The sequence below is a fragment of the Salminus brasiliensis genome, chromosome 4, assembly GCF_030463535.1.
Source record: "Salminus brasiliensis chromosome 4, fSalBra1.hap2, whole genome shotgun sequence".
Taxonomy (NCBI): domain Eukaryota; kingdom Metazoa; phylum Chordata; class Actinopteri; order Characiformes; family Bryconidae; genus Salminus; species Salminus brasiliensis.
Window position 1 is genome coordinate 19,067,929 of NC_132881.1, and position 16,643 is coordinate 19,084,571.

At 37.5% G+C, this 16,643-nt stretch overlaps 1 protein-coding gene across 1 annotated transcript; it reads left to right on the forward strand.

The window, feature by feature from the left end:
- The first annotated feature begins 482 nt into the window (after nt 1-482).
- On the forward strand, nt 483-16,508 carry lhcgr (luteinizing hormone/choriogonadotropin receptor). Its single transcript, XM_072677500.1, has 11 exons — nt 483-1,936; nt 6,954-7,025; nt 8,252-8,326; nt 8,742-8,816; nt 9,137-9,211; nt 9,714-9,791; nt 11,468-11,536; nt 11,617-11,691; nt 11,893-12,078; nt 12,839-12,904; nt 13,861-16,508. The coding sequence occupies exons 1-11, from the start codon at nt 1,782-1,784 to the stop codon at nt 15,059-15,061; spliced, it is 2,127 nt and encodes a 708-aa protein (XP_072533601.1). The 5' UTR covers nt 483-1,781; the 3' UTR covers nt 15,062-16,508.
- Nucleotides 16,509-16,643: the final 135 nt, after the last annotated feature.

The window sequence follows — 16,643 nt, forward strand, 5'->3', positions numbered from 1 at the left end:
TTGTGTAGAACTGGATCATCAGGGTCTGTGGCAGGTTGAATTTCTTGAGCTGTCTCAAGAAGAACATTCGTTGTTGAGCTTTCTTGATGATGGAGATAGTGTTTTTCTCCCATTTCAAGTCTCTGGAGATGGTGGTGCCCAGGAACTTGAGTGACTCCACTATGGATACTGCAGTGTTGTTGATGTGGAGGGAGGGAAGGGGGGGGGTGTATTACGTCGGAAGTCCACCACCCTCTCTACAGTCTTTTCTGTGTTTAGCAGCAGGTGGTTGTTGCTGCATCAGGACACCAGCTGTCTTTCTCACCTTGTGACCAGTGAGAAGCTGAAGGCCTTTCCAGGCTGACTCTTCGCAGCTCTAATCCCTTTCTCCAGCCTGTATTTTGCCTCCTTAAAGACAGTTCTATCTCCACTCCTGAACGCTTCCTCCTTTTCCCTCCGAAGCTGTTTGAGTTCTGCAGTAAACCAGGGTTTGTTGTTATTTTATCTCACCTGTGATTTAGTTGAGATACAGCTGTCTTCACAGAAACTGATGTATGACATCACAGTGTCTGTGTGTGTCTTTTAACTTTCTGTTATTGATTATGACTAACTACAGCTGATAGCTTCTCTGTGTTCAGATAAAGTCAAGTCAAGTCAAGTCAAGTCAAGTGGGTTTATTGTCATTTCAACTACATACAGAGTACACAGTGAAACGAAACAACGTTCCTCCCGGACCATGGTGCAACATAGACAGTGCATACAAGACACAAGTGCAACACAAACAAACAAGTGCGGACAGACAACACAGTACAGACAGAGGATAATAAAGAGCGTTTGTTTGACAAAACTCATTGGACTAACCAACATACAGTAAAATTATAAAGTCCAAGGAACTCCAAACAAATGTATATACCAAGATTACCAATTCAATTACGTTATTAGGAAGGCACCAAACTGTCAAACTGTCACTCTCAACGGAGAGAAAGTTGCTTTAATGGTCAGGGACAACCTAAGAACCACCAAGGCACATGCCTGCCATGAACTGGAAGCTGCAGCAAGCCCCAGCTTCAAAACTGACACGTTCAGGCTTGAAAAACGTTTGCAGCTGACAACATGGATTTTTTTATAGTTAGATGAGAGTTAGACTCTATCAAATATGCCAAAAAGTTAATCTTACACAAATGAACTTAATCACCTTACTTTATCCCAACTTTCTCTAGTATTTAAATATGTTAACTTAATTTAATCAGTAAGTAGTGCAGTTAGGTTTTTCAGTGAATGTAAACCTCCAAACACTAGCCCAGATCAATACTGTTTACTTTTAAGTACCCAATCAGAACAGAGGTCAATCACTCTTAAAGACACAGTAAGAAACAACATTTGTTTGTTGTCATGTTACAACATTACAAATTACTCGATTAAACGATTGCCAGTTGACCTCAGCAACAACAATAAAATATAAGAAAAAGTGTACGATCTTTTGGATTTGTCGATTTTGACTCGTTCCTCGTTTTCACCATGTTATGTCTGCTCCATCCAGTAGGGGAGCCCGTCCACTGCCAAATATGACGAAAATGCGCTTCTCAGACACACGCGCCTTTCAGCTCACTTCTCAGTTCAGAACTCCTCGGTTCAGTGAAACGGAATCGTTCCTGTCGTCCCATTTATTGTTTTTCACCGTTTTAAAGAGAGGATGTGGAAACGGCATTTTTGAATGTGTTGTGCGCGCCACTTTGCTCGTCGTCGAGAAAAACAAGGGAAACAATTAAATTATAAAAAGCTGTAAATTAATTCTGTAGACAATGAGGATTTCGCTTCTCGTCCTGACCCTTATGACGCGCTGCTATGCTTCTCTTCGTTTTATGTGTCCGGACGTTTGTCGCTGCTCAATGAAGACCATCTCCTGCAACAGGGCGACTGAGACGAGGGCAGTCAAACACAGCAGTGTCAGCAGACTGTAAGTGCATAGAGACCACTATATTATGAAGCATAAAAATGTGTAAATTCAACACTAAAATGTGTTGAAACGCGTCAGTCGCCTTTTCACATTTAAACATATAAACCTTAAATGTAAACATTGGAGCCAGACTCTGGATGGAATTCCAGAAAGGCCCTAAATTAGTTAGCTATCTTGTAATCACAGCTTGTTTTTCTCAAAAAATCTAATGTTTTCTCAAGATAGCAAATGTTTTCTCAAGACTGCAATTGTTTTACTAGTAATCTTGAGATAAGTTGCTTTATCGAACTATAGGAACTATATGATAACATAAGGATAATCACAGGATAATATTACAGAAAAATATAATTAACTCATGGCCTTTCTGGACTTCCACAGAGTAACTCTTTCTTTATTTAAAAAAAAAATCACATGTTGTAATTATAGCAAACGTAAAAAGTGTATTTAAAATACACAGCTGTATAAAAATAGCTTTTTACTGCACTATACATTTGAAGTGTGCCATAGGGCTGCACAACATATTGTTGTAGCATCACCACTGCAATGTGAACATGTGCAGTAGTCACTTCACAGGACGAGTAATGTCCAATTAAATCAAACACAGCATGCTGTTTACATAAAATGAAAAATGTCATCATTCTCATTTTTAATTAAATGTCTACCCGTGGCAGGTTATAGCTGCCCAGTATCATTTATTTTACTCCAATCTTGGATACACATAGTTCATCATTAATATCATCATGACGGATGTTGGATCCTTGCTAAAAAAAATCCAATGTCATGCAGCTCAAGTGCATGTTAAGAGAGTTAAGAGTCCAGTCAGATTTTAACATTGTCGGTAGACAGGTAGCAGTGGCAGGAGGGTGTGTAGCTGGTGTGGCATGGTGGTGTGGGAGTCTGGTGGTCAAACTGGTGGGTTGCAGATGGTCTAATGCAGGTAGAGGGGACCCCAGTGGTCAGCCTTCTAACAGGTTGGTCTGGATGAGTGAGCAGCCAGGGAAGCTAAAGAGACAGACATGTACATGACACGGAAAAGAGGACTAAACTCTTGCTTAATGTAGGAGTGTCTGGGATTGTTTTAAGGAGAGTAAATGAAAACAAATATTATGTAAAATAAAGTTTGTGTTTTCAGAGGTGATAGTAGAGCTGGGCGATATGACCTCAAATCAGTATCATGAGTAATTGAACATTTTATCTCAATTACAAATAATGAACAAAAGCTCTCATCCATCTAGCTTTTTTGCCGCAGACTAGATGGGGTGGAGTCATGTGGCTACACATGCAGTAGTGTGTTTTAAAGGGGACAGTACATGAATACATACAATAATCGTTTTTAAAAAAATCTAAATGGGAAAGATGACATCAATCAAGGTTCTGAATGCTGGCTTTGATTCATATTTGATTTATTGCCCAGCCCTAATGGAGGGTTCTTAACTAAATCTGGTCTGTTAAATCTGTCTGAATTTAAACACAAACTCTATCATGGTTCAAATAAACAAAACATGTAAAGGCCCTTTATTAGAATGTGCATACCACAAATAAAGAAATTGGAATAGTTGGAATAATAAAACTATAATAGCAGGAATAACAGCAGAAAGCAACAAAAGCAACAAATCTCCACTGCCATGTGCTACAATAATATTAGTTTAATTTTGTGTGTGTTTAAAGCTCTATCTTTACATATAACTAAGATTTTTGAGTTACTAATACTGTTTAGGTTTTGTGTTGTTCACACATGGAGTCCTTTAACTGATTTTTTCCTGTAAACATCGCCTTCATTATTTAATCATGTACAGAATAACTGTATGATTTTGGAAAAAACTGACAATGCCAGAGGTTTTTTTTCCTGCAATAAATATTGCAATATTAAAAAACAGGTATTTTTCCACCAGTATTTCTAAATACATGTATGTGCATGGGCTCCTCTAAGCAATTGCTAAAAAATGTAAGTCATCAATGCCCACAAGGCAAAGGATATATAAGAATGTCTGTACAGTGCAGAATGTTTTGAATTAATACATTAAAAAGGGATCTGTGGAGCTCAAGAGGAGGTAAGGAAGACTAAGAAATCCCTTAGAAGATATTTCTGTTGGTATGCTGTTAACACATGCAAATTTAAAACTCCATATGACAGGCCAAGAACCTGCAGAAAAGTTTAGCGTCATAAAGGTAATGCAGCATATGTGTGTGTCATGCACAAACCTTGTTTTTCCTAAACATGATATTCATGATTGCAATGATGAATGCTGGTGCCAGATGGGTTAGCTTGAGTATTGCTTGATCTGCTGATCTCCTAGGATGTCCACAACAGTTTTAGATTTTACTTTGAATGGTGCAAAAAAGAAAAAAGATTCAGTGAGCGACAGTTCTGTGGATGAAAACACGTTCTTAACCTATCAGCAGAAAAGTTTCACGGAATGCGCAATGTGTTTCATAAAATATGAACTTGTAACAAATCTAAGATTTTAATATAACAAAAAGACCAAAAGCAGATGTAGATGTGTTTTTTTGTTGTTGCTATCACAGCTTTAATTTTTTTTACTGGGTCCGAATAAATGATTCTATCCGATCCTACCATCCAGCACCATTCGGAACCCCACCTACGGACACTCTATTGAAACTCTATTTCTAGCCAGCCATTCTTTTTCAGAGGACCACATATCTGCTTTTCATATTGCTTGGATGGACACAGCATATTCTTCTTTTGTGTAGAGCCAGTTGGGAGGTTGTGGACACATATGAAAAGTATCTGGAGGAGTGAGGTCAAGTTGTTTTGCCAAAACTGAATACTTCTTTGGTTCAGGATTAGGCTTATTAGCAGTGTAAGAAAAGGTAGTGCCTGGTGAGAGTGAGTAACGGATGTGCTTAACGTCCTTGAGGACTTTAAATCATCTCTCTCTGATACACCCAAAACCTTGAGCCTTGATAAGAGCTGGAGTCAGCCAAGGACATCTGGGCAATCAATGTCATGCTTAAAGGAGCAAAAAAAATGTTATTTATTAATATTTTATGATAATTTACCATTTGATTCCACAATACAAAGTACTTGAGAAATGTAACCAACATCCTGAATGTACACTAAAGCAATGGGAGTGCTAACAAGTATTATCACAACCAACACAATATTAATTTAAGAAACACAAATAGGTCTATAGAACTCATCACAAGATTCTTTAAGCAAACTCACTAAGTGGAATAATGATGAATATAAATGTTGGGAGATGGACCATGCTCCAACACCTCCCCCTCCACTAGTAGAGAGGAAGGTCTCCTACCTTCATTAAGCATCACACACCCATCTTGAAGCTCCCTAAACTCCAGCCCAAAAAGTGTTCACCTCCCTGATCTACCTCCATTGGCATGGTACATACCAGCAAAGTTAGTATTAGCCTGTTTATACCTTATTTTGAGATTGAAGATTTCACATTCTTGTTTATTTAATGTAGTAAACCTTTAAGAGATATTTTTTGTTGTATTGTATGTTTCAGTTTTTTTCTGCAATTATACTTTGGGGCTGCTTTGCTTCCTCTGAAACTGAAAACCTGCAGCATGTTCATGGCATGCATTCAATTAAATATCAGAAATCCTAACAGAAAATGTCATACCTTCTGTGAGGAAGCTGAAGCTTGGGTGTCATTGGACCATCCAACAGGACAGTTTTCAAAGTTCACCAAAGCTTAGTTTCAGAAGAAGCTGTGAAGAAGAATCTGGAGTGGTCAACTCAGTCACCTGACTTGAACACCAAAAACAACCTGCAAACCCAGGAATATTAGTAAACTGGAGGCCATTGCCCATGAGGAATGGGCTAAGATTTATCAGGAACCTTAGCCCATTCTTCTGGGCTGTCCGGCTATGCATCATGTTTCCAGCAGGTCATAACAGAAAAAGAAGTAAAGATGCTTGTCATGAATGGATTGAATAGGGGTTAAATATGAGACTGCAGTAGTCATTAGTGTGGCAGTGAAATGCACAATGGCTAGTCTTACCTAAACAAGAAAAAGGTGACTTGATTTGTAAAAGGCAAGTGAACAATGAAACATTTCTTTAACATTTTTATGTATATTTTATTTTCCTGTTAAAATTCCGAAATAACAAAAAGTCAGTAATTTCTTCATGCTTCAAACTAAAAGTCAGTTCATCTCTGAGACTTTTTCACTCTTTCTTCCTTCTTATATTAACTGTTCTTTTGAAGTCTATCCACAGCTCTTGTCCTCATGTTGAACAACTACAGGCTCCAAAGGTGTTAGAACGCTTGGAAGCAAGTCTAAGGATCTTGTACCTGCACTACTGAAGCAATAAAACTGATGGATCATAAAAACCTTTAAATCCAAATGTCTTAAATAAATGAAATTATTTAATTATTACGTGGTGAAACCAAAATGTAAGCAAATACCCTCAAACCAAAGTCTGAAATACTACCTTTAATCACATCTGATTGGTTTAATGGACCACCCCTGCAGAGTCTGCTAAATCTTCCTTAAGGTCACTTGCATTCAAACAAAAGAGTTTTTGATTTCCCTGCTAACAACCCTATGAGCAGTTGTCTCAGAAATGCTCACTGGAAGGTTTCTTGGGGTCTACTAGACATCAACCTGGCCTCCAACTTTTTTCATTTTAAAATTTTTAAAAGAAATATCGTATTTTAAAAGAATAATACACTAACCCTGCTTAAAGTGATGAAAACAATGTTTCATTTTTAACACTATGCCTTTTTGATATCAAGTCATCTTCTACTTTATTTTGACTAAGGGTGCCCAAATGTTTGCTTGCCACTGTAGGTCATTTTGTACATAATTGTAGTACATAGCAGCATTTACTATCTATGTTGGCAACCCTAGCAAGGATATATATATATATATATATATATATATATATATATATATATATATATATATATATATATATATATTAATAATCATCCAAATTTTACCCATCCTTGCATTTTTAGAGAACTCATCTTTATGCAAATATATGTGCTCTAAATGCATTTTTGTAATATGTGCATTATTTGTTTTAGTGTTTTGAACTATATTCATTTGAAGAGTATTCCCAGTCTGTGCTTTGATGGACTGAAGGGTGTTAAAAGAATGTGAGTATCCAAACACTTCTCCTTGCTTTTATATTCTAAAAAAGAACACTTTATAATTTACATAGCTGATAGTAAATGTATTTCAGCATGCATCATTCTATACAGCACACTTCACTGATGATGACAAAATGTTCCTCCTAGGCCTATTATGTGTAGACTTCTAGTGTTTATGATGATATCCTAATGCAAATACATTTTAAACTATTTCTCCTTTATTAAAATTCATTACAGAATTTTACATTTTATCCTTTACTCCAGTAAACTGCTTTTGTCTAATGCATACTGTTGAGACAGTATACTTCAATTTTCATAGAGGTGCTCAGAACTGCCAAATGTATGTTTTCATATATGTGAAAAACCTTTTGTGAAAGAAATGCAACTGCTGAATACTGAGCCTGTCCTCAAGTTACTATTTTTTAAATGAATTTCCCAACATATTTTACATGTGAATTAATGGGAATAAAATGTGAATATGTGATGATAATGGTGCATAATCTTGGCTAAAATAATTAAATATGATACCAAAACAGTTGCAAAGCTGCTCCTCAATCCCCGGCTATTGAGACCACGTCCCCTGCATGCACTGTTCATTCCTACATCACATGTACAGCATATGTCCAGATGATTTCTAGAAATCATCACTCACCACTAACTTGTGATAAAATATCTTTATTTGATTTGAGGTTAATAATTAATAATGAGTAATTAAGACAAATTAAGACGTAATTGAAATATAGGTAGCTAACCTATGCTAGCCTTGTTAAGCTAACTTCTTGCTAGCCCACTTCCCATTTTATTCCATTATTAATTCCAGTTAATTCCCATAATTACCCATTTGTTCGCATGGTAAATGTATTTGTACTGCTATGCCTTTATGTCTGCTGTTGTTGAAAAACAGTACATTGATGATAGTATATGATAAACTTCCTTTAAAGCATCCAATATTTCCTACTAATTCCAATGAATTCCTAAAATTTCCATGGGAAGTTCTGGAGCTAAAGTTCCCATGGAAAGCCTTTATTTGCAAAGGGGTGGAAAATATCCCATACATTTTCAGTAAATTACTACCAGTAATTTACTGGAAATATATCAGATATTTTCCACCCCTTTGCAACCCATAGTTATAACCCATTACTTTTATCTTGCATGAAGATAAATGGGCATTGATCAAATGTGTAATATTTTATCTGTTATTCTCAGTGACCTCTACTATTGTGTGATTTCAGAGAAATTGCTCAGAGTGTCACTCTGGAAACCATAGAGACCCAAGCCTTCAACAATCTCCTAAACCTCTCAGAGATGTAAGTGCTTGTTACACACCGGCCATGCACTTTCACATTGTCATGAACAAAAAACAAAGCTGAATCTACACATCAAAAAACTAGTGACTTAGCAACACCAAACAAATGACTGAACACCACAACTAAAGGGCCAAAAGAAAAATGTGTATGACTTGATTTACAGGCAGAGCTTTCAACACGTTTAGCAGTGTTTCACAAAAAATAAAAAATAAAATAAAGGAAAAAATTATAACATGACAAAAAAAGGATTGGATGAAAATTACTCCTACCTACCATTATTTTAATTTTAAATAGTATTAGCTTACAATATATGCTCATGTTTCTTTTCCAACACATAACCTATAAAAAGGCACTGCCAACTGTCATGTTTCTTTTGCAATTTGTTGTTAAACTGTTATGTATGATTTTACCGCAGATCTATTCAAAACACAAGGAGCCTGGTTCATATCCGCCAACAGGCCTTCAACAATCTACCCAAGATGAGATATCTGTAAGCATTTTGTATAATCTGAATCATTTCTAATTTCTCCACTGTATCTCAGGGCTTTTGGCTAATTCCAATTACAACTAGAACATATTACTAGCTGCCAAGCTTTATAAAAATGTTTAACATACTGAACAGATTGGAGCATGCAAAGAAGAAGGCAAATATTTTAATGCACAAAAACATACTAACTACTTATTCCTAGGACTTCTTGGTAACTTGAGCAAGTCATAATTATGAAGGACAATGAGGATCCTGTTGATGTTTAGTATGTTCTCTGCATTTTGATGTGTTTTTGTAGACACAAGTTTATTTACTTTTTTTAGAAGCATCTCCAACACAGGCATTGCTGTGTTTCCTGACCTTACATCCATCTCTTCGCTTGAAGCCTCTTTCATGCTGTGAGTTCTGCAAGAGTCACATGGCTTTCTTAGCCCGACCAGAGAAAAAGATGGCAAACAAGTGCCAAGCAGTAGTACAACATCACCTTGTTAATATCATGTTCATATCAAATACTAACATTTAGCTTTAAACAGAAGTGGTAAATTACAACATGGCACCTAACATTACTAAAACATGTATAGGCTTGCACTTAGCTACCATTAGCTAGCTTCAGCCTAACACACCTGGAGTTGCATTTACAAACACCCAAAAAAACACATTGAAGAATCTTCATTTACACATGTAGATGTTTTCAAGTATATTTGAAAGATATTACAGCTTATAGATCCAGGCTAGTAAGGTGGTTTGACATGAGAGTCAGAAAAAAATAAGATCCCAGAACAGTCAGTCTCATGTTGTGTGGTCATCAATGCAATTGCTGGAAAAAAACACAGAACACACAATATGTGTGCACTGTCCTGTGGCACACACACAGCATTGCTGTCTTTGTTTCTTTTTTAGAGATATCTGTGACAATCTCCACTTGCAGTCCATCCCACCAAATGCCTTCACTGGAATGACAAGTGAAGACACAACAATGTTAGTATCTCGTATTGTCTGTCAAAGCAGTCACCACAGTGTTTAATTGAGGGTCGTGTTCATGTGCTATGATCATTAAAAAGTTTGTAATTTGTACTCTTATGTGAGATGATACTAAAGAAAGTTGAACTGGAGGTTACAAGTAGTCCAGATGGTGGTGCCAACATATCAGGGTTACTTGCTTCTAGGTTGCTCCTGTTTGCTGAGGTGAATCAGGTGTGTTAGGTTAGGGCACTAAATATGGATTGGATGGTTTGTAAACATTGTATCATGAAATGTCATATGTCCAAAATGTTAGACACATGTGTTGATGGAATTTTATTGACTCTTATAGTTATGGCAAGTTATTGACTAATTATTTGTAAAACTAAAATGCCACAAAAAACAGCCACTGCCCTAGGGCATGCCTTGACTGTAGACTGCTTGAAAAAGATAAGTGAATGAGTTTTAAAGACGTTTTACATAGCGCAAAGCTTGTTTGGCATCTTTATTTTTACAAGTGCAGTAAGCAACTTACTTCCAACATGACTGAGATAAATACAGTAAATAGACAGTGGTATCACAATTAGTGTGATTGTTATTGGATTTTAAACTATGATATAAAATTAACCATTCCATCACATGTGAAGGAACAGTGCCAAGTATATGCCATAAAATCGTAAATGTCATCAGATTCTTCTTGATTATAAATGACACTTTGATATTTTGTGCTGTGACATTTTGTTTTAAAAGGCAGCCCCTCAAAATGAATTTATTAAATGAAAACACTAGAAAAGAAACACTACCTAAAATTACTTGTGTGATGTTAGAAGTATTAAGTCCCATGTGGAGGCTCTGAATTTACACAGATGAAAATAAAGACATTTACCTAGCAAGGGGATGGCTTTTAATTGGCTTCAACCGCTGGTCACAATGTAGGAAAATACTACAAAATTATATCCTAGTGTTTTCCCAGTGAGTGCTGATAGATCAATTATGAGTAAATGGAAGCTGCATCATTTAACCCAGACACTGCCTAGACAAGGCTAGTTCCCACAACACTGGAAATGGAAGCCACAAAGAGGCCAACAATCGCTTTGAAGGAACCACTGAGTCCAGGGCTAAAGGCTGAAAGCATGAAAGCATTCTTGAAATAGAAAGAACATCAGAGCACATTTGAAGTTTTGCAAAAGGAATCACAGTAACCAAGCTAAAATGTGGGATAAGGTTCTGTGGTCAGATAAGAGAAACATTTAGCTTTTTGGCCAAACTCAAAATGCTATGTGGTGCAAACCAAAGAGTGCCCATTCCAACACAGAAGTCAAGTCATACTACAGATCTCATTCCAATTAAGAATATGTGGCACTATTAACAAAAATAGTGTACAAACCTGGTGAAATCTGTTGTTGCAGAAAAGGTGGTCATATTAGTAAAGAAAAGTTTGAAGAAGTTACATTCTACAAAATACTTGCAAAAGCAGCATTTCTTTTTATGATCTGCAGACAAATACTGAACTTTGACTTTGCATATTTGCTATAAAAATACTGGAACTAACAGTCTTGTCATTTGAAATCCAGATTATTCTGATGACTTAAAGGGGCTGAACAATGTATATCTACTTTGGGTTAGATGTTAGACTGAGGAAAAATACATACACTATTAGTATTAATTGTACCCCTTTCTTCTCTCTTTTCCAGGAATCTTTATAACAACGGCTTCAGAGAAATACAAAACCATGCCTTTAATGGGACAAAAATAGACATACTGTAAATATTGCCATCTTAAACATTATGTTGTATGATGAACATGTCAGTGAAGCACACAAACTCACATACTTGTTTCTTAGAATATTGAAGAACAACAGAAACCTGCAAACAATTCACACAGAGGCTTTTAGGGGAGCTTTGGGCCCTACCGTATTGTAAGTTTATTGTTTATTTTTTATTTGGATTTCCATTAGCTGCTATTGTGATATTCTATTTATCCTAGGGTCTGAGAAGTGTGATATTCAAAATGCATATTGCCTTTATCTTCTATTTATCTCTGTTAATTATCCGTTTTAGTTGTATGCTATGCCCTATTTGCATATCACAATGCTATAGTCACTGTTTTTGTGTTGCAGAGACTTGTCCTCCACAGCTCTAGAGACGTTGCCCACTCGTGGTTTACAGACCGTTCAGAAGCTGGTGGCTCAATCTGCATTCTCGCTAAAGAGATTGCCTCCACTAAATGGTCTGGAGAACCTAAGAGAAGCTCAGCTTACCTACCCAAGCCACTGCTGTGCTTTACTTAGCTGGAACACTTACAGGTTCCAGTGATTTACTCATTCTACATTTATCCCTAAGAGGCACTGAACTCTCACTGTTGATTGGTATTTAGTAAATAGGGCATGCCCATCAGCGAACATGCAGTGATATCTAATTATTCTAAGTGCTGCATATTTTTATATTTTTATGTATTATTATTGTTTGTTTATTGTCTTATTTTTCAGCTCTTTTATAAACAATAAATTTAGAGATTTTGTTATAATTAAACAACTAATCACATCATTGTTTATTGTTTTTTTTTTCTTTAAGTAGAGGTCATATCACCCACTACACTTCCTGTGGTGTAATCTGACCATTTATATCACATTTATAGTGCACGCACCCTTTTTAGTGTGTCTCAGTAATTGTGCTGCAGGCTTGAGTGCAGATTTAAGGGACACAAAAACTAAACTTTGGTTTCTTTAACAACTTTTTGACTACTTGTCTACTTTTCAAGCTGAATCAGGTGTTTAATAGTCTTTGTCCTAAATACATCCTGCCCTGCACATTTTAGTGGTCTCTCTCATCCAAACCCATAAGCTACTTCACTTAATGCTTTATGAACTTATTCTTGATTAAAATTGGGTGCGTTATAGCAGGGAAACGCATTAAACACAGGGCAGGTTGACTCACTGAACAAGTATAAGAATTACTGTATCAATCCCAAAAGTAGTTAACACAGAAATGCAATGTTGTAACGATTTAGAGTTTTGAGTGAGGTTTTCCTCAGCAGGTGTATTTATTTTCTTTCTCTTCTCACAGAGAAGCACCATCTTCAGGACTGAGAAATGGGTCTTCATACTGTGACGAACAGAAACTGTTAGCTATGTAAGATTTACCATATAACTAATTTCCTGACTTTCTTGAACTTCACAGATGGATTTGGGTTTAGATCTAGACAGAGCTTGGTCAGCATGTCCAGCATGTTATGTATCCACATTTTCTGAGCAACTTTCCTTTGTTGCCCTTCCTTTTTGTCAAAGATACTTTCAGAAAGTATGGTACCAGATAGCAAGCTTGTTGTGCTGCATCTGTATAAATAAATGCTTTCTGATCTAGCTGTAGCGCACATGGTTCGAACAGTTAATCCAGATCAGAACCAAACAGTTTTTGCGTGTATATACTAAACCCACTCAAACAGGTCGAACACTGAACCAGTGGACTGGTTTAAATGGAAAAAATTAAGAACAGATATGGATATGCATGCTGCAGATATGGTCAAATTATCATTGCTAAAATTGCAATAAAAACACATAGAAACTAGTCATACATATTTGAAAACAAGCTATATGTTGATATACAGATATATGTTTTTAAAACAAAACACAGGACTGGCATTTCTTCAAATATTGGTTCCATCCAGCTTGCACTTAGTTTGGTAATTCATGTCATAAGTAGCTAGCTGTTTGTGCCTTAGTTGTTTGCAAAAAAAAGCCCTACTTTTGCTTGAGTGACACTTGTTTTAATGTTACAGCTTTATGCAATATAGCAAAATTAGAATGTGTTTTTATTTAGCTTTTATCTTTGCTAGTTATTTAATTGTTTACATACATACTTTTAGGCCAGTCCTTAAACGCATGAGATGCAAGTCTATGATCCAGATTTGTACCTTTATTGCACAGTTGTGCATTTGTTGTTACAGTAGGTATGACCCTGTCGTTGTTATGTGGTATGTCATTGCTTTCTATGATGTAGTGCAATTTTTAAATAGATCTAAATCAATACTGCACTCTATGATCTGTCAAATAGACTGTTAAATATTTTTTCAATGGTTTCATATTTAGGAGATCAGATGAGGCTGCTAGTGATGAGTCCAACATGGGTGAAGATCCCTTTTCCATGTCAGGACCTTTTGGCACTGTAGACTTTGAGTACCCAGAACTGGACTCCTGCCAGACAAGGCCAGTCCTTCTTTGCAGCCCAGAGGCAGATGCCTTCAACCCTTGTGAGGACATTGTCGGCTTTGAATTCCTGCGTGTGGCCATCTGGTTTATCAACATTCTGGCTATTGCAGGCAACCTGACTGTACTTCTTGTATTGTTTGCCAGTCGCTGTAAGCTCACTGTCCCTCGCTTTCTCATGTGTAACCTGGCTTTCGCTGACTTCTGCATCGGTGTGTACCTCCTCATGATTGCTACTGTGGACCTGCGCACACGCAGCCACTACAGCCAGCATGCTATAGAGTGGCAGACGGGAGCAGGCTGCGGCATCGCTGGTTTCCTGTCTGTCTTTGGTGGGGAACTGTCCGTATACACACTGTGCACTATCACTGTAGAACGCTGGCACACCATCACCCATGCTTTGCGGTTGGAGCGTAGGCTTGACCTGCCCCAAGCCACTGCCATCATGGCTGCCGGTTGGCTGCTCTGTCTGATCATGGCCCTGCTCCCTTTACTGGGCATCAGTAGTTACAGCAAGGTCAGTATGTGTCTGCCCATGGATATTGAAACCCCTCTAGCCCAAGCTTATATCATTCTACTTTTGCTCTTTAATGTGGGGGCTTTTCTGGTGATCTGTTGCTGCTATGTGCGAATCTACGCTGCTGTACGTCATCCGGAGGTGCCAGGACGTACTGCAGATGCCAAAATCGCAAAGCGCATGGCCGTGCTCATCTTCACTGATTTCCTCTGCATGGCACCCATCTCCTTCTTTGCCATATCTGCTGCCTTTAAGGTACCCCTCATCACAGTCACCAACTCCAAGATTCTCCTGGTGCTCTTCTATCCCATCAACTCCTGTGCCAATCCCTTCCTCTATGCCATCTTCACCAAGGCTTTCAGAAAGGATGCCTGCATGATGCTGAGCTCCATGGGTTGCTGTGAAAGCAAAGCTAACATGTACCGTATGAAGACTTACTGTTCAGAGAATACTGGGAAAAGCAAAAGCGGCTCAGGCAGAAAGGCTCCACGTACCGTCATGTGGTTATCCTATTCTCACCAGAAGCCCCAGCTAAAGATAAAGGGTATACAAAAAGACGGCAGCTGAGGAGGACATCTTACACTTCCTCCCATTTTTTATCGGTGTGTGTTATTGTACAGTGTGTTATGTTAGCCAAGTGTCCCCTTCAGCATTTTTATAAAATTTGATTTTGACAGACGAGAGAGGTTTGGGGGAGAATGCTTTCAGAAGGAGAATTTGTGACAGTTATTTTCTCCCAGACAATGGACTATTTTTCTCATGCAGGAAGAGAGACCACAAGAAAGAGACTGGGATAAAAGACTTTGGCAGCCAATGTTGAGGCTATTGTTAAGGGTAAAAAAAGGAGAATCAAATACGGATAGTTTTTTATTCTTTCCATGGTCCTTCTCACCTTTTACCCATAAAGGAATTGTACACTATATGTCCAAATGCTTGTTAGTGCCTAATCTAATAAATGCATTAGCTTTAAATTGCACCCATTCCAGACACAGATGTGCAAATTCACACACACAGCTTGTCTAGTCCCGTGAAGAAGTATGGCTAATAGAATAAGACCCTCTGGAGTACATAAACATGAACTATTCCTGAGGCAGAGGGGTATAAAGCAACCCCACCACTGAGCCCTGGACAGTAGAGACAGTTACTCCAACAAAAGCAGGCTAGAATCTTATTAAAACCCTTAATTTCTGAAGAAACAATGAATGAGCAAGTGTCCCAATACTTTTGTCCATATACTGTATCACAGCCTGCCACCTCCCAGTTAACTTTTCTCGTTTGCTGATGAAATAAGGTTTCAGGCTCTGTCAGACTGGTTTTATTGTGATGAAACAAGATAAATGTGCCTACATCTCAAGGATTATTGTTCAGGTCTTATCTCTAAGTTGACAACATACTCTGGTCCTCAAAGAGGTCAGAGGGCTATGACTCTGTGTTCTCTCACTGACCTTGTTATGTTGTATAGCACTTCAGATAACCTTGTTTACCAGACATTGAGACTCTGGGGACTATGGCCACATCTAAACAGTATAATGGAGCCTCCTTTCCTACATGCTTGCCTTGTTTGGACTGATTTCAGTTAACAGGTTCATTTGCAGGATTTCCCAGTTCTGGCCCTGGTTGATTTCACACTGTCCAGTTTTTGTGCCGTTTATCTACCTGATTTAAATCATTATTTAATGTATTCCCTTTTTTATGTGCTGGATATGGAAGGGGAAAGCATGGGCTCCCCAGCACTGATTTTGGGAGCCACTTATTTGGATCCACATGATTACGAGGGATTACTGTAGGGTAAGCTGACAGGAAATGGCCCTTATGCAATTATTCGGACAGAGCATGTAAAATAAATTCGTTATTAAGAGAAATTGCGCCGTGCTGTGGACAATAAAGGACTTGCAGAAGACAGTTCGTCTGTTTTTTGTTACTGCTTTACTTGACTTTTGTTGTTACTTTTGTTTGTACTTTGTATTTGTAAAATGATCTAATATAATTGTGCCTCAATTTAAAATGGTTGTAATATGATGTAAACTGATCTGTGAAATAATTTGTTAAAAACAAAATCATTTAGATCTGGAGAAATATTTTTTAATGTTTTCTTTTTGTAATTGGTGTTAAGTGGCATTGTGATACAATATAGTTTTTTGCACTTTGT

Excerpts from the sequence above, each read along its gene's own strand:
- lhcgr (XM_072677500.1), top strand. The coding sequence starts at position 1,782 with ATGAGGATTTCGCTTCTCGTCCTGACCCTTATGACGCGCTGCTATGCT. Across the intron at positions 1,937-6,953 it reads CACAGCAGTGTCAGCAGACT|TGTTTTGAACTATATTCATT; the intron begins GTAAGTGCATAG and ends TATTTGTTTTAG. Across the intron at positions 7,026-8,251 it reads CTGAAGGGTGTTAAAAGAAT|AGAAATTGCTCAGAGTGTCA; the intron begins GTGAGTATCCAA and ends GTGTGATTTCAG.